We start from the raw sequence: 20739 nt of genomic DNA, 5'->3' as shown, positions 1-20739 counted from the left end.
GTGACTTCAGAATAAAAGCAAATGTCTCAAAAGGTTCTGAGAAATGGGCTGTCAGCCAAAAAAAGCATCTCATACACAACCTTGGGGTTTACCTCAGGAAGGCTGCTGTTCTGCATTTGTTAACTTTTGTGAAGTGCAGGGTGGCTAGTCTAGTTTCCCTAAGGCCATTTAACCCTGCAGCCCCAATTGCTTAGTTCCTACCCCACACCATGAGCACAGCTCAGCCCAACTGGTGAGCCAACCAACACCTCAGCAGATCTAGGATTTAAAACGAAGCATTTCAGGTATTGCAAATCTATAAGCAGAAAGTTATGGAGCAGTTGATGTTTGAACTGGATCAAGTATTTTTACCAAATAAATTTATTGGAGTTGTTTATACAGATAAATAATTCATACTGCACCTGCACAGCAGCTCATCAACATCAACACTCATGGTCAGTGATATACACAGACATAACCACACACATTTTTTTTTTGGCCCTAGAGAGGCAGCCACTCTATAAGTCATTATTCTGGCTGGACTTCTACAGAACAAATAACTCTGTTCTGAAATGTAGAATTTAGCTCCTGGTAAACTTCTCTGTTGACTTTTTAGCCGGCTTGTGCGCTTGGGTTTGTGCCAGACACCTCCAGAGCTGCCCTCCACAGCCTTCTAGCCCCAACCATTCCACACGCGTGTGAGGAAGCACAGTCTTAACCTCCACGTGTCTCATGAGATGGAGCAGTTCAGATGCACAAGCACTACTTAAACCCAAAAGACTGGCAGTGATCCTGAGGAACAGACAAATATTAAGACAGAACAAAGACTGAGCAAGACTTTAAACGTCAGTGCTCGTCAGTAGAGGAGAAATTAATAGAGGACCCCTGCAGTCCCTTTATCCATCCATTCTGCCAGAGACATGGTCCATGAAGTTGGCACAGCCAGAGGTACATGATAGGCCCAGGGAGGCAGAGGCATTCCTAACTGCTGACACCCTGCAAATCAGATAGGTGCAAGGCAGTGCAGGGAGCTCGATGCTCCCAGAGCCATGCTGCAGCAGTGAGAGAAAGTGAGACAGGCAAACATGGGAGCAAGCCTGGAAATGATCAGACCTTCAGACACAGGTTGGCAATCAGAGGGGAAAACAAAACAAAACAAAAAAAACTTGGAGAGGCTCTGATTCTACCTGCAGCAGAAGCAGTCAGGTCTCAGTTTCTAAGAGGAACACAATGCTTTCCTCTGCCATCAAAACCATAGCAAAGCAACAAATTCAGCTTCTGTAAAAACTTTCCATTGATCCTGTTAAATCCACAGTGCCATAGCACAGTTAGCTTAGGGTGTAACATCCCACACAAGTCTATGTAAGGAATAATTGCCTTTGGCCAACAGAACAATTTGTCTTTGCTTAAATATAAACAACAAGAATAGACAGAGACAAGGGATGGAGCAGCGTATCAGATGACCACGAGGATGATCAAGGAGGCCAGTCCATGCTTTTTGACAAGCAAGCAAGCAACAGGCTGGGGCATTAACAGCACTGCATGAGAAGGCAGAGAGAATGACAGCAAAGCAGACATAAAGGAGGGTATGACAGTAGTTCCACTACTGAGCTTTGTTTCAATCTTCTCCTTATTTACATATTAAATAATCAACTAACTAACAAACAAATCAAAACAGGATTGAAAGAAAGCCATATAAAATACATTACTGAAAACACTTCTTTCCCAACCATGACTGCTACTGCCTTCAATCTGTCACCTGACTGGAATCCTTCTGACTTTTTACCAATAATTTTGGCAGATTTGGTGTGGCTTGAGACCTCCAGCAGCAGATCTTTCTAGAGGTAGCTCAGAAATACAGTTGTTGACACTTTCAAGGAAGAGCAAGGAGCTGCATTAGCTGGGTAAGAAAGAAAAGAAGACGGCAGGAAGAAAATGATGAATCGCTGAGTCACAAAGCGTAACAATGCAGAAAGCTATTAGCAAAATAATCCCTCCAGCTCTTTACTGAGAGCAGTTACGCACTGAAGAGGACCTCCAGATTGCTCACAGCTTCCATGGGAAGAAAGCAAATACATTTGCAGACTAGCAGTACCAGGAACGGCATAAGCAGAGCAGATATCATCTGGCAGCAGAAGAGAGGACTAAGCATTCCCTCTGGTCCTTTTCCTCGTGATGTAGTCTTTAGATCAGAAATCAAACACCCTGCCAGTCTTTCAGCAATGAAGATGCTGAGTAGAGAGCTCAGAGCTTTGGTCCTGATGTGTTTTCCTTTTACTGCTGCTACTTTCCAGTCATGCAAGTCTCTGCTTTTAGTGTTGACTTCAGGATGCTAGGCTGTAACAATCCAGGAGATGAATGGAAATCCTCTGCAATCCTAGAAAACAAAGAAAAAATCTGAGAAAGGATGAACCAGAGAGGCTCATATTAAGTATGGCTTGAGAGTCATTTGCTTGCATCACTCTGAAAGTAAGTGGATTAGCATAAATCAATTTGCATATTATAAAACTAATTACTGGGGAAAAAAAATGATTTTCTATTTCCTACAAATACAACTGCAAAGGAATAGGTAAAATTATTACACTTCCTTTTTGTTAAACTAAAATTATGAACACCCATTCAAACAATATTGCAGATTTTGCAAAACACTGATCTGAAGTACATATTGTGATTAAGAATCAGAGGACAGCTCTATTAAACACAAGCAATAATAACAACGCCTAGAAAAATCACAATGGAAAAGACTTGCAAAACTACTTAGTTTTTAAACACGCTGGGTTTATAGCTAGCCTACCTCTTGCTCTCATTTCAGTGACAAGTAATGTATCCAAAAGACAAGACAACATAGCAACCTACTTAGAAAATGACAGTTAACAGATTTAGTAGAGACGTGAAACATAGAAGCCCTGCCATCCTTGCTTTCTGTGTAGAGGACTAAGAAAGGTTTCCACCTCCTTGTCCAATAACTGTCTACTGCTAAAGTTGTTTTGTTGTTTTTGTTTTTAAAAAAAAAAAAAAAAGGAAAAACATTTCAGAATTTAAAATTGATTCCCCAAGAACAAGAAGTTCAAGCAGCCAAATGATGTTTCACAGGAATGCTATTTATCAGCCTTTTCAATTGCTGGCCATTCTCTGGTTATACACAATGCTCTATTGTTTGCATAAAAGGAGGAAGGACTGGGAAATCATTTCATGGGGAAGTAAAAGCAGATATGGTGCATGGAATAGACACTCTGGTAGTCACACCTAGCAAAGGCCTCTGCAGACAGAGGGCCATTTTTAGCAGCACATGCCAAAGTACCTCTCCTCCAGTGAGGCAAGACAATTTTGAGAGGTCTCCTTGCTCACTGCTCTCCATGATGGAAGACAGGATGAAAACTGTGCTCTTCCAGCAAAAGGAACACATTACAGGAAAGCACGATGGGAAAGAGAGAGAGTATCAGCTCTCCTGCCCATAGTGATTTAAGCAGAGAATATTAAAAGATGGGATGCTCCAAAGAGCATCCAGAGCCTGCTCTCTGTATGGAGCAGACTGGAAAGTACTGCTGGGTGCGCTTTTGTAAACAGAACAATTTTAAAATGACTTACTATCAAACAGGAGCTATGTCATGAAACTTTCTCAGCAGCTGCACATGATGGCCTCTAAATTACCATTCTGCTGATGAGTGTTTGTATTGGCCCTTTTTGTTTTTCTCTTAAGGCTATTTAAGTTTTCTTGGTTACGTTGTATTTTGGTTGTATTTTTTTAAGCTGTGGTTTTGGGGGTTTGTTTTTGTTTTGTGTTTTTATTTAGTGTTAAGAAGTGAACAGGAATGAAGCTGCAAATAGAATCCTTTGCTCACAGTGAAGCCACAGGAGAGGGAACCAATGTGACCATAGACTAACCTCCCCCCTGGAATGCCACAGTATCCAGAGACCATTCCCATGGGCATAACTGGCTGTGCATCCTCTGAAAGACTGATATTCAGCTGTCACTTCAGGAAAACTATTCAGAGAAGTCTCCTAAGACCAACCTCTTCCCGTGTTGCTCGTAACTATCAGGTTTGCCACTCTTACAAAAAAAAGCACAGCAGTGAGTCAAAGCACACTGAACAAACAAGTCATACCAATTAAATGAGAACTTGCATAACCTTAAGCCAACACACAACCTTCCCAAAAATAAGTACTTGAGAATACTCCAAAAATAATTCTCCTTATTGTAAACAGAAACACAACAGAAAAATAGCAAGTCTGTACAAGTGCTTGTTGCTGGAAAATTTCCTGAATAACTGGAATCCAATGCACAACACTTCCATATTTCCCAGACTTCTGGGATACCTTCAGCCCCCAAAATTTGATTTTTTATTAACTATGTATTATAGCTGACCAGCAAAGATACCATTGGCAGCTTAACAAGGCTGAATCTGTATCATTTTCAGCAACTCCAGAAATTCAAAAAATAATAATCAAGGAACCTTTAATTCCTATTCAGGTTAGTAATTTATAGTTGGTGCTTCAGAGATATTTCCGCTGTTTTATAGTGCTCACGTAACATTCCAGGCATTTCAAGCCAAAGCATCTCTTCAACATCTGTTAGCCATATTCTCACAAAAGGTTTGCCACAGAATCATAGAATCAATTACCAAACACCAACCCACTACCACCATGCCTCCCTAACCATGCCCCTCTGAGCTGCATGCATAGTTCTTGAATATCTCCAGAAACAGTGACACCTCCACCTCCCTGGGCAGCCTGGGCCAGTGCCTCACCACTCTTCCTGAAATGTTTCCTAACATCCAGCTTGAACCTCCCCTGGCACAACTTAAGGCCATAACTTCTTGTCCTGTCGCTGTTACCTGGGAGAAGAGGCCAACTCCCACCTCACCACAACCGCTTTTTGGGCTGTTATAGTGGCCAATAAAGTCTCCCCTGAGCCTCCTTTTCTCCAGACTGAATAATCACAGCTCCCTCAGCTAATCCCCATCAGACTTGTGCTCCAGACCCCTCATCAGCTTCGCTGCCCTTGTCTGGACACACTCCAGGACCTCAGCGTCGTTCTTGTAGTGGGGGGACCAGTACTACTTTTGAAATGAGGATTATAATACTTAACAAAGTAGATAATTGTATGAAATATAAATTCCATAAGATTTTTACACAAAGGAAAACTTCAGCGTTTCAATTTCCAAACCAGAGAACCTCATTGCCATGCAAAAGTTTTCTACAGAACAGATTTTTAAATCACATCTAGCCTTTTCTTCTATGACTCTTCATCTTTTATTCTTCCAGGCCCTCCTAATCTGCTCAGCCTCTTAGGTCATCATACCTTTCAATAACAAACTCCAAGAATTCTTCTCCTGTTATTATGGCTTTTAAAACACAAATGTACTATTTCCAAAACTCTGTATGTGGCAAAACATGCATTTGTAACCCAATGGAGCTCAGATTTTCCTACATAGATACCAATGCTAAAAGAAAAAACAACAATGATGGTATCTGCAGGCATATGTGAAACAGACTTAGCCCCAGAAAGCCACAAATCTCCAGAGAACCCTTTGCATGGAATTTAATCCCCTCCAGAGACTGCTAGCTCCTGAGAACTGACTGTAAAGCTTCAGCTGGCCAGGCTGAAATGTGAGCATCCAGCAGGTCTTGGAAAAACAAGCGGATGCTGAGGAAAGCATACAGGTTGAGACATGTATGAGGTAGGTGAGCCACAGGAATTTACTGAGTCTAAGAGCCTTTATTTTGCTTCAGTCCGGTGAGCTGGTTTGTTGACTGCACTGCTTTACAGTTCATTCTACAGTAAGCTGAATCAGTTAGGAAAAGCTGCAGGTTTTTTTTTTTTTTAAAACATACATGTGTAGCAGTGACAAACCACTAGTGTGAGCAGAATTCCATCTGCAGAAAGGTGATTCACCACATCCTGCTCTTTGCCCTTCATAGAGTAACAGCACATCTAGTTTGCTTCTGTGCTTAGCCAAGGGTGAAGACGCAAGCTCTCCAACGCTCTGGCATTGATTCTTATCACAAAGCTGCTCATTGTCTGTCAAAAAGTCACTTACTCAGAAACATGAAAGGCTTTGTGAAGAAGTTTCACTCAGGATGCTTCTGCAGAGAACCAAAATACATATGTACTTTCTAACTGGTACCTAAGGCAAGCATCTGAGGGATGGGACATATTTGAACTTCATCTCTTCACTCTATTCTCAAGTGTCTGCCATGGGGAGAAGGGAGAAAAAAAAAGAAGCAAAAAAACCTCTCAGAGAAGCAGAAAGAGAAAGGAGAAACTTTGATGGAGTCCCCAGCCATACAGATAAAAAGTCAGTGTTCTAGTGGAAAGAAGAAAAAGGGCATCTTAATAAAACTGGAAAGGCTTTATTTTTTAGCTAGTGCAGAATGAAAAGCAGCATTGAAGCCTCACAGAATGGCCTCAGACACTGGCATCCTCCAGACAGTGCTACTTCAGCTCTCTGCTAGACTGTTAACAGAAGTGTGTTCAGGACTATGCGTGTAAGTACTATTCCCCATTCCAACACCATCTGAGGATAACAGAGGATAAAACTTACTGTAAGGTGCCACTTTTTTTCATACAAATCTTTGTGCTTTAGGAACATACACAGACCTCACAGCCCACCAAAGAAAAAAATAAGCCCGTGCAAAAACATACAAGGGTCTGAAGTGAGAGCTGAGGTAAGAATACGGAATGGATTTCCTCATTACAACCTGGTAGCTGTGAGTGGTAACACTCTAAACAAGGCACAGTACTTGAAAAGAACAGAGAATGTAAGACTTCCAGCTCCACTGTATAAGTTACATCTTGGCACTAGAGTTAACCAAACCCATCATAAATGAGAAGGAACACCAACAAATGAAGATCGCAAATCTTGCTGCAGTTAATAAACCCTAACACAACCAGCTTGCATCCATTGCTAAATGATGCTGAAGTAAGTTTCCCTTCTGATGCACAGCAGATGGTGTAGGTAGGGAACCTGTGGTGGTGTAGGGCATTGGGAACCTGAGGTGAAGCTAACCGTGCTGCCTGCTGCAGTGGTCCCCTTACACATCACCACTGGAACCACAAAGGGAACTGCTAATATCTAAGGGCCAAAATCATAGCAGAAGGTAAGTTAGCAACTTCAGCTTCATCTAAACACAAGCAACCTGGTCCAACTCACACTCCTGCTTCAGCCACCTGCTGCAGCCACAGCATAAAGGTGCAGGTATGTAACAAGTTGGCCTTATATAGCACGCCCCATCACTCCTTGATCGTACTCTAGAGGATGACTACAGCCCCCTGTCAGGTCACCCTGCCTCACGGTGTCTCCTCCTAGGTCTGCTTGATTACAAGCTCACTGGTGCTTGGAAGTGGTGTTTCTAAAACGGGGATACACCTTTTCTACAACCATCCCATCTTTTCTTTCTGAACCCTTGAAAACAGAACCAAAATACAGAGACGACTCTTTGCCCTTTCATTTCCAGATTGGTCAGAAAATCTTATCTGAATTGTCTATAGGAATGATATAGAGCTCAAACACCATATAAAACTAGGAAGTTGTACAAGGGGTCTAATAAGTATTCATTTATCTTTTTTCTCAAAAAAGTTGTGTGTCCCTGGCAGTAGTAGATTACTAGGTTACCCCCTTCTCACTGTAAGCACCATAGGTTCAGGTTCAAAATACACAGGTCTGACATCCCTGGAAACACTTCTTTAACTTATATCACATTATCATCACGAAGCACGTGTCTAAACATTCTGGAATGAACTGAGTTAATGCCTGCTGGCTCCTGAAAGTATTTCTAAACATACTCATAGAATTTAAAGCCAAGCACAGCATTCTGATCTCGTGATGCAAAAGCAAAATTAGCAACGACCATAATTCATGTGATTTTTGAAGTCTTTTCTTCCCTTTCTGTAATTTCTCCCTTGCTATCCTGTTATTGGTAGCGATGCCTAGAGTTGATTCACTGTAAGGTCATCACACCTACAGGCACAGCACTATCTCCTTTACTCAGCATTAGGAATCAGATTCACACACCAAGTTTGAGCTAACTTTTCCATCGTCCCACACTGTGTCTTAAAATGCATCAAGGTGCTACAGCTAGAAAATATCCATGCCGTGAGAGCACAAAACTTTTCATGAGCTGGATTCTCAGTGTTCTGCCAAAAATTCTCTGAGCAGACAAGCACTCAATTCTTTATTGTCCCTCTACGACAACGAAGAAAATTGTTGAAATACATTTGAAAAGACTTCCATTAGAAAGCAAAACATAGTCAGTATGTCTTGCTCTGCCCATATCCTCCCCCCCCCCCCAACTTGTAGTCTTGTACTGGTTTTCAGTGGTAACAGTGCAAAAGCAGCTCTTGAAATTACATACAACTGAGGCAAATTTGATTAAATTGTAAACACACTTTAAAGTCTGGCAATACGACCACCCACTCTCCATAACAATTGCTCAGCAAAATTTCAGTTTTCCCTGCTGACAGCAAGACCTTATAATGGCTCTATGAAAAGCATTGGTTTCCATGCCACAGTAACTCACCACTTCAGCTCCTCTTACATATCTTCTTCCTCCAACGCAGTGCAATGAGAATCAGGACCAAGATGACAAGTGAAAGAGTCACAGTAATAGCCAGACCCAAGAACCTGAATCCCTCTTCTGCAATGAACAACAAAATAAATAAATAGATGCAGAAAACAAACAAGAAACAAAGCTAACTTATCCAAGAAAATGAGGAAAAAAAAAAAGCCAAGAGAAATGCCTGTTCAATGACAACAGTTCTTTATTAAGATTTTGCAAAAGCTGTGGCTAAGCTATACGCAAGCAGCAATTTCTTAGAAGAGAGTATGCATTGTCTTCAAAGATGAATATACTGCCCAATGCTTTCCAGAAAATGTCAATATGATAGTTGGAATACAAGTAGAATTTCACGTCCTAAAACTTTAGAAAGTGTTCTTTTATTCATCCAGAATCGGAGGTTTTGTTAGTAAAATAAAAGATTTCTTTCACTATTAGACATATAACATTGCTGCAAAGGATAAACTAACTTTCAGAAAAGAGGGCAGGTGTGTTTTACTGCCTGTGAGAAGTTCTAAACAGCATTCTAGTGTAAATACCCCTCTCTGGTTAGGTATCAGCCACATGATCTGACTGTTATTAATCAAAATAATAACAGCCCAAATTCAGTGCTCAGTGATAACAGTGAGAAAGCTCACTGAACTAAAAGCTATTCAAATCAAGCAAAAAATATCAAGTCTTAAAACAGCCAGGTTGAGCTATTCTTTTGAATATCTCCTCTAAACCATGAAAGATTACTAAAGCAACAAGCTATTGCTGGGCTTTCCCACTCTTCTAGTGAGGAATAACAGCAATATCTGTTTCCTGCTTTCAGAGGTACAAATTTTTAAAAAGCCAAAACAAAATAACTGCATTCAAGACACAACAAAGAATTTATTAATCACTCAGAATTAAGGACTAATTTCCTTCTGAAATTTCAGAGAAGATTAGAAGTCAGTCCTATGCTATTCTTTATTATTTTTCATATAACAATCTTATCTCAAGCATGTAATACGGGAACTAACCCACAGTCCAAATCTGCCCTTCCTATTTTTCTAATTTCCAAAATAGAAAAATGATCTTTCCTTTGAGGCTCTGGATTTGGGCACACACAGATTTTAAACCACCTATGTTAACACTTCTCTGTGAACTGAGGCTGGCACTTCAGCTTTTCATGCTCCTACTTCTCACCCATAGAGCTGGAGCTGAAACCTTTCCAGCAGAACAGAATGTTGGAAGAAGAATCAAACCAGCGCTATCAAGTATTCAGAAGTTACGCTGCTGCATTTAATATTGCCCTATAACATCGCTATAAGCATCTTGAACTGATCGCCTACCTGTCTGCCTGGGAATACCATTCCTCCTTGATCATTACTGCAATAAGCATGTCTCTTAGCAAAAATGTCAGAGAAGCTAAAACATAACGCACAGGTTCTGTGAATGCAGTATCAACAAAACCTGTAGTAAGTTTAACTGAAGCATTTGGTTAATTGTTGCTAACAGAAAATTTGTTATTAATTTCAAAACTTCCACTTCAACATCTAAGCCACCCACAGTGCAGAGTCGGGCTCCCTTCCTCCTCCTCTGGCACACAGTCATTTCACTCTCTCTCTCTCTCTCTTTCCCAGCAGACTCCTATCCAACCACACAAAGTGCAGAGGCTGAGGGAATGCTAACAAGGGCCTCAGTCACCTACTTTTTTTCATACTTATTGGCAATTCCATTTCTTCATTTTCGTTGCTTACTCTGCAGGTCAAGTCCTCCTTGCTGATGTTCTGAGAGTCATAGACCTTCAGTTGACTGGTGATGGACACGACCCCATTATCGTACGTGAACTTCTCCTGTGTAGATGTATAATTGAACACACTGTTCCAGCTAATGGTGGGCTCCGGTAGGCCAATAGCATTACAGGTGGCTATCAGATGACCTTCTGAAATGTTGTAATGGATAGATCCATTGAGACCTTCCAAGACACAAACAAGACAATCCATCATCACAAAGAGCACCTGGCCAGCAATAGTAGTGGCAGATGAACCATTATCAAAGCTGACAGGATTCTCACACCGCCTCACGGCACAGCAACGCTGTTAGGCTATCACCCCCAAGACTCAATGCTCCCCCTCTTACCTGGAAGTGATACACCCTAAAAGTTTCATCTTATCTGAAAGTCCAGGTTTGGCAATGATTTGTTAAGAAAAACAGGGTTTTTTTTGCCCTTTTTGTTCTCCTGTCTGCTAATGCTCAGGGAAGCTCGCAGTGCTGGAGGTGTAGCCAATACACAAAGGAATCTGCAGCAGTGTTGGACTACTCACATTCCAGATAGGACTGCTTAGGACTTACAAAGATTCCATTTCTCACCTTTTTTAAGCAGTTGCTCACAAAATAGCAAACAAGGACAGCCCAGCACCAAAGCCACCGTGATAGGCTTGAATACAACACCAAAAAAGCCTTGCTCACAGCAATAAAGCTCTACTTCTAAACCGCTCCCCACCGAGGGATACTCCTACCACTCAGGTTTCTAAGTACTCTCAAGTAAACGCTGAGGAGAAAACCCCTCTCTTTCTACTGGAGACACATCCTTGCAGAGAATCTCACCGTAGACTTCAAGGCAAGAACGTCCCGAAAAGGAGCCTAACGGGAAGGTGTTAAACAAGCACAAGTAACACCCTGTGTCATCTATTCCCACACTCCAGAAAGTGATGCTTGTGTTGTTGAGCAACAGGCTGGTGAAATTCATCCGGTCTTGGTAGGGCTTCTGAATCTTTAATCCTGCTGACTTGCTGTATGTAGCTATGTTACTTTGTGATTTTACAGAGTCTTTCTGCCATGTCACTTGCACGATGTCCTCGGGCTCTGTCAGGGCACAACTGAGAGTCACGCTGTCACCCACCTTCACCGCTCTTTGCTCAGTCTGCGTAATCACTGCAGCAACATGAAAGAGTGAAATGGGCAAATATTACAAGCATGCAGAAGCCTGATATTGTTTTAAGTCTGGGATTACCCACAGAATTAACAATGCCATCAGCTAAAGCATATTTCTATGTGAGCTTCCTCTGCCCAGAATCAGAGATCAAGTTACACTGATTTACACCAGATGCAGATATGGTGCATTCCAAGCTACATAAAAGACATATCTGTTTTTGTATCCACCCCTGTATACTCCCACCTCAGTTTTATTATACCAACTCATGCCTTCCCAGTCTCTGTGGAGTCATGAACAATTTCTACTTCTTAAAAGCCAGGGGAAGATTGAATACACAAAGGAAGCACGTGCAAGTCCATTCTCAGAGAACCAAAGGGTAAATCTAGCTAAAGGCAATTTCTAGACTACAAAGCTTCAGAGTTTGCAGTGTATTTGAGAGAGACCAAAAGAAATTTGTAATTTGTTCCAGTATGGGAAGCTCTGAACTCTAGTGAACAAAGGTTCTCAAATAGTGCCATAGATATGGGATGCTGCATGTCCCAATTTCCAAATGCTAATCCAGCAGACTTTATGTCACACTTGCCTACGCCTCAGCTGTCTAATGCATGTCAAATGGCGCCAGTGATCTTATTTCATGTCTTTTGGCTCTTTACTCTGACTGGTGAAGGCTTAGGAGTCAGAAACCAACTCTCCAAACATCTGTAGGCAGATTTAACGAAATTCAACTTACCTTTTGCCTTTCCAAGCGCAACACAAACCAGACTCAAAACCAGGGCTTGACAAGTCATTTTGGAAGAGAGCATCTACTTCACCTGGAGAAAGATCATGAGAGATGTATGACAATAATAGATCAGTTAATGGTGTGAATGGTAACTATTGCTTTGTCATTTAAGGAAAACAAACTAACTGAGGTGAATGACAAGCTTTCCATCTCCTGTTGCACAGAAGAGAGAGATCTGAAGTCGTGGTGCAAAAAATTGCCAGGCGAAAGCTATAAAGGTGGTAGCTTTCTGGATTGTTCATCAAAAGGTCCACATTTATGGACAGAACTGAAAGCAGCAGTTTATTCTCCCACTTAGCATTTGCTCACAGATGAACTGGTACACGTAAAACAAAATGTTTAACATGGACATGCTTCTGAAAGCCTGGTGCTTGCATCTCAAGGACTGATACAAGCAACTAAAAAATTCACTGCATGTAATTGCGTAGAAAGGTCTATTAAAAAAAGAAAATCACTCATGACAGAAAGTAACCAGAAAAAGAAAGTTGACATCTCCCTTCAGATCTTCCCAAGCAATGATTTTTGCTCCACAACTGCACATAACCATGTTCTATCCATTAGCACATCATCCATCCAAGCACGTTGTAGCAGTGCACTGAGAGGAGAGCTGTGCAGTGTGCCCAGCAGTTTGACTAAGAGCATAACACATCAGTTGCCCTGGACCGCTCATGAGATCTCGGCATACATTAACACCCTCAATTACACGAGCTGAGGAACCCACGTGGCATATAGCACCCTCCTACACACGAATATATTTCTAAGGAGGGAGAGGGGCAAAACCAAGGTTGCATTCTTGCTTTTCTTAGCAGGCAGTTTTTGACTTGTTCTTACTACTTCCATCAGGTAATACTGCCACAATACAACTGAACTGCGGATCTGCCTTGAACTGTAGCTGGTGTCACACAAACATTACTTCACAAAAAAATATCTCTACAACACGTATCATGTACACCTTCTTGCCAATGTCTGCAAAACTAGCTGATGCTTCTCCGGAGTGTCTTCTATCAAGAACATAAACAAGTTGCAACTTCTGTCAGATTTTAGTAACATGCAAGAAAAACAAAAAACAGAAACTGTAAAGCATTTCTATGTTATCATAAACGTACTTGCTCTTTGCAAGCCTACCTTTGCATTTCAAACTCACTGTGTTAACAAATCAAGTTTTGGTCTGTAAGAATATCTGAATGGTAATATCAAGTTGTGTAAAATCAAGAAGTCAGAAACAAGACAACTGCATCAGCAGCAAGCTCAATGAACAACACATTTGCCATGTGATAGAGCACCTCCCTAAGATGTTCAGAAATACCTAAAAATATGCAAAAAAAAAAACCCCCAGCAAAACAGAGAGAAAAATTTACAAAATCACAGAATATCCTAAGTCAGAAGAGATTCATAACAATCAATTCATGGCAGGGCAGTTGGGGCTAGATGGCTTTTAAAAGTCCCTTCCAACTCTAAGGATTGTATCATCAATGAATCCACCTCCCAGCTCCACACAGGAGTCACTTAAAAAATCAGATCCTATATCTGAGAGCAGCGTTCAAATGCTCCTTGAACTTCAGCATCCTGGGGCTGCGCCCATAGCCCCAGGCAGCCTGTTTCATGCCCACTGCCCTCTGGTGCAGACCCTGCCTCTAAACCCTTCCCCCTGCCTCTCCCCTGACACAGCTCCATGCCATTCCCTCGGATCCTGTCGCTGCAAGTTATAAAAGCATTTATAAGCACAGAAATAAATACTGCGCCCGCAGGAAAGCACCTTTTCAGTAGCGGTCACCTATCGATACCTGGTAAAGTCATTAACATGTCATGGCTCCTATCCAGCACAACCACAAGATGCACAATGAGGAACCAACGTACTGCACAGCTCTTCTGGGTCACAAAAAGTCCCTTTCAGTCACACGTCCATCCTAGCGCATGAGACAGAGCAAGCAGAGAGCAAATCTTTCTTTAAGCCGTACTCACCCCAACTACTCACTTGCACCCGTTTCCCCACAGCCACGTTACTAACAGCCGCTCTGTCAGAGCTGTACCGTTGTCGGTCCCCCCCACACTTTTAATACCCCTTCCCACCCAACTTTAACAACTACTCAGCGCTCAGCCCACGAGCTGCATAACAGACGCATCACTATTCCCACGCTCTCGGCAACACCCGGGGCGCCATACCGGTCCTCAAAAGCGCAAGCGGGAGCATTCCCATCCCTCAGCTCCACCTGCGATCACGCGCTCACCTTCCGCACCTCCCCGAACCCCGCTCCGTACCCCGCTGCGGAGCGCCTCCCTTCCCCCCAGCACCCCCGGCCGCCCCCGTTCCTCGCACGCGGCTGCACGAGAGCGGCGGGGTACTCACGCTGGCCCCACTGCACGGGCACGGCGCGGCGGGAAGTAGGCAGCAGGACGGCAGCTCCACCCCACGGCTCTGCTGTGTCCGGCTACGCAGCAGAGCTTTCTGGGTCGTATGCCAGCGCAAATTGCTTCTTGCTCAAAGAGCAATCCCTACGGATTTTAAGCGCGATTTCAAGTTGATTTTGATACCCAGCGTCTTCCGGGTACTTTCTTGGTGGTGATTAGAAGCTCACATCTGGATGTGTCTCTGCACCGTTGGAAGGGGGCTTTTGTCATCGCTATTATCACTCTGTTGGTTAATAGGAGTGGCAAAAATGTAACAATCAAAAAGATCAATGCAGTGGAATACTGATACAGGAGGCATAACGACAAATGGACTAATGCAATAGAAAGATGCTACAAAGGGAAAGGTAAAGTACCCACCCACCTCTGAAGAGCTAGGCTCGCAGGGAAAACACACAAAGGAGAAATCACCAATCGGAGATCCTTCCCCCGTGGCAGTCAGCCCTTAAATGGGGTCTAAGAGAGGTGCAGCCAGGCTCCTTCCAGTCACACAGCTGAATTGCCTTCACCTGTGCCCCCAGACTGACCCAGTCCTTTCTCCAGGTGCTCATCAGGACATGACTCAACAGTTCCCATACACACAAAAGCCACTCTCAATGGCTTCCTGCTGTTAGACTGGAGCACTTACTTTCCCCCAGCAGATCTCTGTCCCAGCCTTGTCCAAAATAACTCATTTCTCAATTCGATCAGTTAGAAACAGCATCCCTTGTCACCACCTGTGTCTGCTGTTTGCTGCTTCTGTTGCTTTCACACCTCGCCAAGCTCGCACCTCTGTTGCTTTCACACCTCTGTTGAAAGGTCATTCACACCAATTTACATATTTCTGTTAGAAGAATCTAGAAGGCTTCCTATTTTAAAACATCACTGTTTGTGGGAAAAACACTGATCCTGGCACAGTTTCACCCCTCTGCCAAAATACCTTTGCGAAGCTGCCTTCATCAGACCATCAGGGTGGTCGTCAGCCCAGCTAAAATTGAGCCCCATCTTTTTTTAAAACACTGATAAACACGGTCAGACAATGGTTCCTGCAGCAGGATGCAACTATTAAAATAGCTCCACCACCATGCTGGAGTCCATGCTTTTCCATTAAGAGATTAAAGCCTGGGCTCTGCCACCAGCTTTCTTCAACATTTTCTTCCATCTCCAATGGGAAGGGGTTGAATTACTCAGATTTCCTTCCATCGTAGAATCACCAAGATTGGGAAAGATCTCTGAGATCATCTAGTCCAACCATCCACCTACCACTACTATTTCCCCATTAACCCATGTCCCTTAGTACCACATCTAAACATTTCTTGAACACCTCCAGGGACAGTGACTCCACCACCTCCCTGTACAGCCTGTGCCAGCCTGGCCACTCTTTTGGAGAAGAAATTTTTCCTAACATCCAACCTGAACCTCCCCTGGCACCACTTGAGGACACTCCTTGTCCTTTTATTTATTTTATTGTGTGTGTGTGTGTGGGGGGGGGGGGGGGGGGGGAGGGGGGGGGGGGGGGGGGGGGGGGAGGGGGGGGGGGTTGTGAATGAGTGATTTCCAAATCAAGCTTGGGCTCCAGCAACTATTCAGCTGCCTATTGCTTGAACCTGATGTCCCTGATGTCTCTGGATGTGTTTAAAAACTGCTTGGATTTGGTGCTCGGGGACATGATTTAGTGGAGCGTTGTTAAGAGTAAGGGTAGTATGGTTAGGTTGTGGTTGGACTCAATGATCTTTAAGGTCTTTTCCAATCTGAGCGATTCTATGATTCTATGATCCTTATGAGGATCTTCTGTATGTGGATCTTCTGTATTTACTACCTTCAGAACTGTGGGGATTTCAGAAGGGACTTCAGAGAACTGTGGACTGTACAGCTTAAAACAAGTTTATTCAGAAGTGCTTTGTGCCAACAAAGCAGCAGAAGTAGGGAAGTCCCAAGGACATCTTTCTGCCCTTCAAGAAGATAAGGGGGACATTCAAGGGACTTGAATATTTTTCATTAGGTCATCCATTAGATCATCCATCAACTCATATCTTCTGAGGTGGAACAATTTTCTATTTGTCTACATTTTTCTGTTCCCTCAATGGGCTGGCAGAACAAAGAGAAGAAAAAAGAAAATGATGAAAGGGTCTGTAAAGTAAAAGAGCTGCTTCTCTCAAAACTCAGAGCTGAGCAAGGAGAAGGTAGTTCTGAAGTAGTAGGTAAAAAGCGAAGGTAACCTCAGTGCAGACGGAGGCAAATGGGAAGTACTCCAAGCAGTCCAGCAACTTCAGAAAATAGAAACTTTTCATATTCATAACGGAACAAGAAGACACAAAAGTCTCTTTCAGCTCTGTTCTGTGCTGTCATTTCAACTGTTTCTTTTTGCATCCCAGCTCAGTTTGGCAATCTCTGTTGCCTTTCCCAAAGCAGGTGGTAGCTGAGCCAATACCAGTGCTTCAATGCGATAAAGCCTTAGAAGTTAATGAGAACAAAGGTGGTGAAGTAACTTGTCCTAAAATTTGGAGAGTTATTTGTGCTGCTCCTTTTATTTTTTTCACCTGCATTGCTACCTGTATGCTGGTGAAAGAGATCTGATCTCTCCTGTCATGAATAAGTTCTAGTCTTTAGTCTTTCCTTTGCCTTCTCAGTGGAAGCTCTGCTGTCCCTTGATTTCTAGGCTAATGACCTCCTCTAAGAGGAACGTCTGTGCCAAAAACTGCAAAACTTTTTCAGGTTTGAGAAAGAAATATACGGTACAGCTGATTCATGCTGCTGTCATTTTCAGGAAGAGAAAATAGAGGGTTAGACTAAGGCTACTGGTAGTAATAGAGATTTCAGTTATGGGAAAAGTACTGAATTTTACCGGCCATATCAGCTGCTGGAGGTCACATCAAGATTATTGGGCTGCCGATTAGCATTCCTCTGGCTCTGCTTCTGTGAATTCACATATCCCTCCTTCAACATCAAATTCAAGTTAGACTATCAAAACTCACAAATACTTGGATACCTTTATATGGAGGTCCAGCCTGTTTCAGAGTATTTATTGCCTGTTATCAGAGAATGATAAAGGTTGGAAAAGACCGCTAACATCCAGTCTAACCACCAACCATTGCTATGCTCACTAACCATGTCCCTCAGCAGCACATCCACATGGTTCTTGAACACATCTAAGGACGGTGACTCCACCACCTCCCTGGGCAGCCTGTGCATCACTCTTTTGGAGTATTTTGCAATATCCAACCTGTACCCCCCCTCCGGTGCAACTTAAGGCCATTACCTCTTGTCCTATTGTTGTTACCTGAGAGAAGAGACTGATATGCCCCTCTCCACAACCTTTTTTCAGGTTAATTGTAGGGAGTGATGGGGCCTCCCCTGAGTCTCCTCTTCTCCAGACTGAATAATCATCCTGTAAGATTTGTGCTCCATACCCTTCACCAGTTTCTTTGCCTTTCTTTGGACACGCTCCAGGTTCTCAGTGTCCTTCTCATAGTGTAAAATGGACATGTTTAATCTTTGCTGTAAAAGGATGTTTTGCATTAGGTGGACTTCATAGAAGTGGGAGCCGTTGTACACCATTCATCTTTGATACATCTAAGATATCAGTATCTAATCAGGCATACTCTTCCCGTCTCTTATTTCCCAGTACAACACACTGGTCTTTTTGCTTCAATGATTTCTCATACCTCTCTCACTATCTTCATATAGGGGCTTTTTCTCTACCTGTCAGCCAAAGACTGAGGACATGACTTGCTCCACAGACCTGTTCAGAAGCACATCGCATATTACAGAGACAAACAAATGTTCTTGCACTCAGACAGTATTAATTCCGGCTTCCTAGGGACAGGTAACTGGAAGAAGATCAGGGTAATCACTGGGGAGAAAGATATCTCAAAAGAAAGGTGAGAGTGCTACTACAAATTTTTAAGATTTCTGCCCTCCCACAGAACCTCCTGCAACTCCTGAGAAGGGTACACTGACAGTAAAGATAACTTGAGCATTTTATCTGCTTCTTGTTAGTGGGGCTGGGTTTGGTCTCAGCTTCTTGGCAATGTTTTTCCTCCTGAAGGGACTTCCTTTTGCAATTACTAAGACCAAAAGGAACAATTAATGCCATTTCAGCAGAAAGAATCAAAAGAGTGCTTTTAAACTTCTACCTGATCACTAGTGGAAGAAAATAAACAAGCAAACAAAAAAACCCCAACATGTTAATCTTACTTGCAGATGTCCAGTACTGAAGTGTTTTTAAAAAAAACTGTATGTGAGACTTCCTAGAAAAGCTGAGACTATTCCTGTCCACCTGTTTTCTGAGTCCTTGATGTGCGCTTCATCATATTTTCAGTTCTTCCTTCTCAATCACCACAGCTACCTTTTTACTCTTAGGAAAATTACACTTCTGCACTGAGGATAAATCCTGTACTGCCTTCTAGCAGTGTAAAGGGATAACCTTACAAGTCCAGCTGGACACTATGTCAATGGTTTATGGGCCAGTTCGACCTGTTTCCATGAGTAACAGAGTGGGGGACCATTGACCCACACCTGGGAAGAGGGAGAAGAGGAAAAAGCGGAAATGGGTAGGGTGATGGGCCTGAAAACAAAACAGCAACTAGAAGATAAGGGAGAAAAACTAATTTACCAAATATGATATCGGAATACAAGATTGGAATTGAGGCAAATAAATCGAATAGAATGAAAGTGTCCAAAACCGAAGGTCTTACTCTGAAGCTGTAGGTGAGATGGCTAGGAAGCACACACTGCAGAGAGGAGCTGCAAAAGAAAGAGCAGTCTTGTGACTTGTAAGCAGTTTTATCTTTCCCTCTGAATGGAAAATGGAAATGGAACAGTGAAAGTCCTGTAGGATACGTAGTTCTCTTCTGAGAACCAGGTACCATGAGCTATCCATGGTCCACAGAACTGGAGCATTAACTCTCTAACTCCCAGTGCTTTACATGATGTTATGATGTGGAATACCAATAACAAAAGTCATAAAACCGTGACACACTGCCACTCACTGCTGCACAGCCCAGAGCCTGCACTTTTCTCTAGAATTTCTTTCAGTCATCACAGTTTCAGAACAGACTTGGGAGCACGTCCCTATTCCTTTGGGAATGCAAGATTCATTGCATGTTTTCCAGGGCTGCATGGCAGGACTGAAATCAAGTTCCCTATTGGTCACTTTGCCTTTCAATGACCCTAGTTAGTGTTCTCTGCTGGACAGCCTCTGTAAGGTCATTTCATTGTGTGACACTGTAGCTGTACTTCCTTACTTTACTATCTTCAATGACCCTGAGGGAGGTTATCTGCTGCTGGAGAGAGAACTGTGGATGTCTAGCCAGCCAGTCCTGCTGGGTACGCATGCATGACATGATGCTGTGGGAAATCCTCTTCTTCCAGAAGAACAAGAAGCACAAGGACAAGTGTGTGAAGGCAGGCCTAAAGGAAAAACCTGGAAGGCAGCAATGCAGCACGTAGATTTGAGTCTGTGGCCCTGGATATCACTGGCCTGGGGGAGGATTAGCTATCTTCTTTGTATCTTGGATGTTAAGGATATCCAAGCTTTCACATTCACATTGGATATCAGGAAAATGTTCCTCACTGTAAGGGTCAGTGAGTCCTGGAACAGGCTCTTTAGGGCAGTAGTCATGGCACCTAACTCGACAAACTTCAAGAAGTGTTTGGACAGTGCTCTCAGCCACACAGTCTGATTTTTGAGGGGTCCTCCACGGAGCCAGGAGTTGGAATCTATGTTCCTTATGAGTCCCTTATAACATGGGAGATTCTATGATTCCATTTACAAGTCAGAACAGAAAATAAAAACAAGCATATCGAATTAAGAAGGCACTCACAGGAGGCCTTTCCACCTTCGTTCCGTTGCACCTCCAATTCCTTGTCTCTTCCACTAGAGGGTACTCTGCCACTGGAAAAGAATGCACTCTGCCCTGCAACTGCATAAGCCGTCAGAAGTCTTCCTAGAGACACTGGTAAAGTTTCACGTAATAAAATAGAGAACTGTGGAGGAAGCTTCCCATCCTAAGCTCTTAAACATGTAACTCTTTTCCAAATGTCTGTCATCCCACAGGTCTTGATGCACCTGCAGCACAGATCCTCCTGCCTGATCATTTGTGGAACAATAAAAGGAGAACTTGCAGTTCTAAAG

At 42.9% G+C, this 20739-nt stretch overlaps 1 protein-coding gene across 4 annotated transcripts; it reads right to left on the bottom strand.

Annotated features, from left to right (window-relative positions):
* Window positions 1-342: 342 nt before the first annotated feature.
* LOC128092077 (OX-2 membrane glycoprotein-like) lies at window positions 343-14536 on the bottom strand. Of its 4 annotated transcripts, none has more exons than XM_052705567.1 (6): window positions 14478-14536; window positions 12168-12249; window positions 11110-11436; window positions 10211-10477; window positions 8500-8616; window positions 343-2356 (listed from the first exon to the last, which is right to left on the bottom strand). In XM_052705567.1, the coding sequence occupies exons 2-5, from the start codon at window positions 12238-12240 to the stop codon at window positions 8504-8506; spliced, it is 780 nt and encodes a 259-aa protein (XP_052561527.1). In that variant the 5' UTR covers window positions 12241-12249; window positions 14478-14536; the 3' UTR covers window positions 343-2356; window positions 8500-8503. The 4 variants fall into 4 exon arrangements, with proteins under 4 accessions (XP_052561527.1, XP_052561518.1, XP_052561509.1 ...); XM_052705558.1 differs by lacking the exon at window positions 14478-14536 and adding an exon at window positions 14181-14205; XM_052705549.1 differs by lacking the exon at window positions 14478-14536 and adding an exon at window positions 14003-14133.
* Between the last annotated feature and the right edge of the window lie 6203 nt (window positions 14537-20739).

This window comes from Tympanuchus pallidicinctus, unplaced genomic scaffold (genome assembly GCF_026119805.1).
Source record: "Tympanuchus pallidicinctus isolate F22 unplaced genomic scaffold, pur_lepc_1.0 scaffold10, whole genome shotgun sequence".
NCBI lineage: Eukaryota > Metazoa > Chordata > Aves > Galliformes > Phasianidae > Tympanuchus > Tympanuchus pallidicinctus.
Note: the sequence above shows the minus strand (reverse complement) of the source record. Positions and strands in the feature narration are given on the sequence as shown.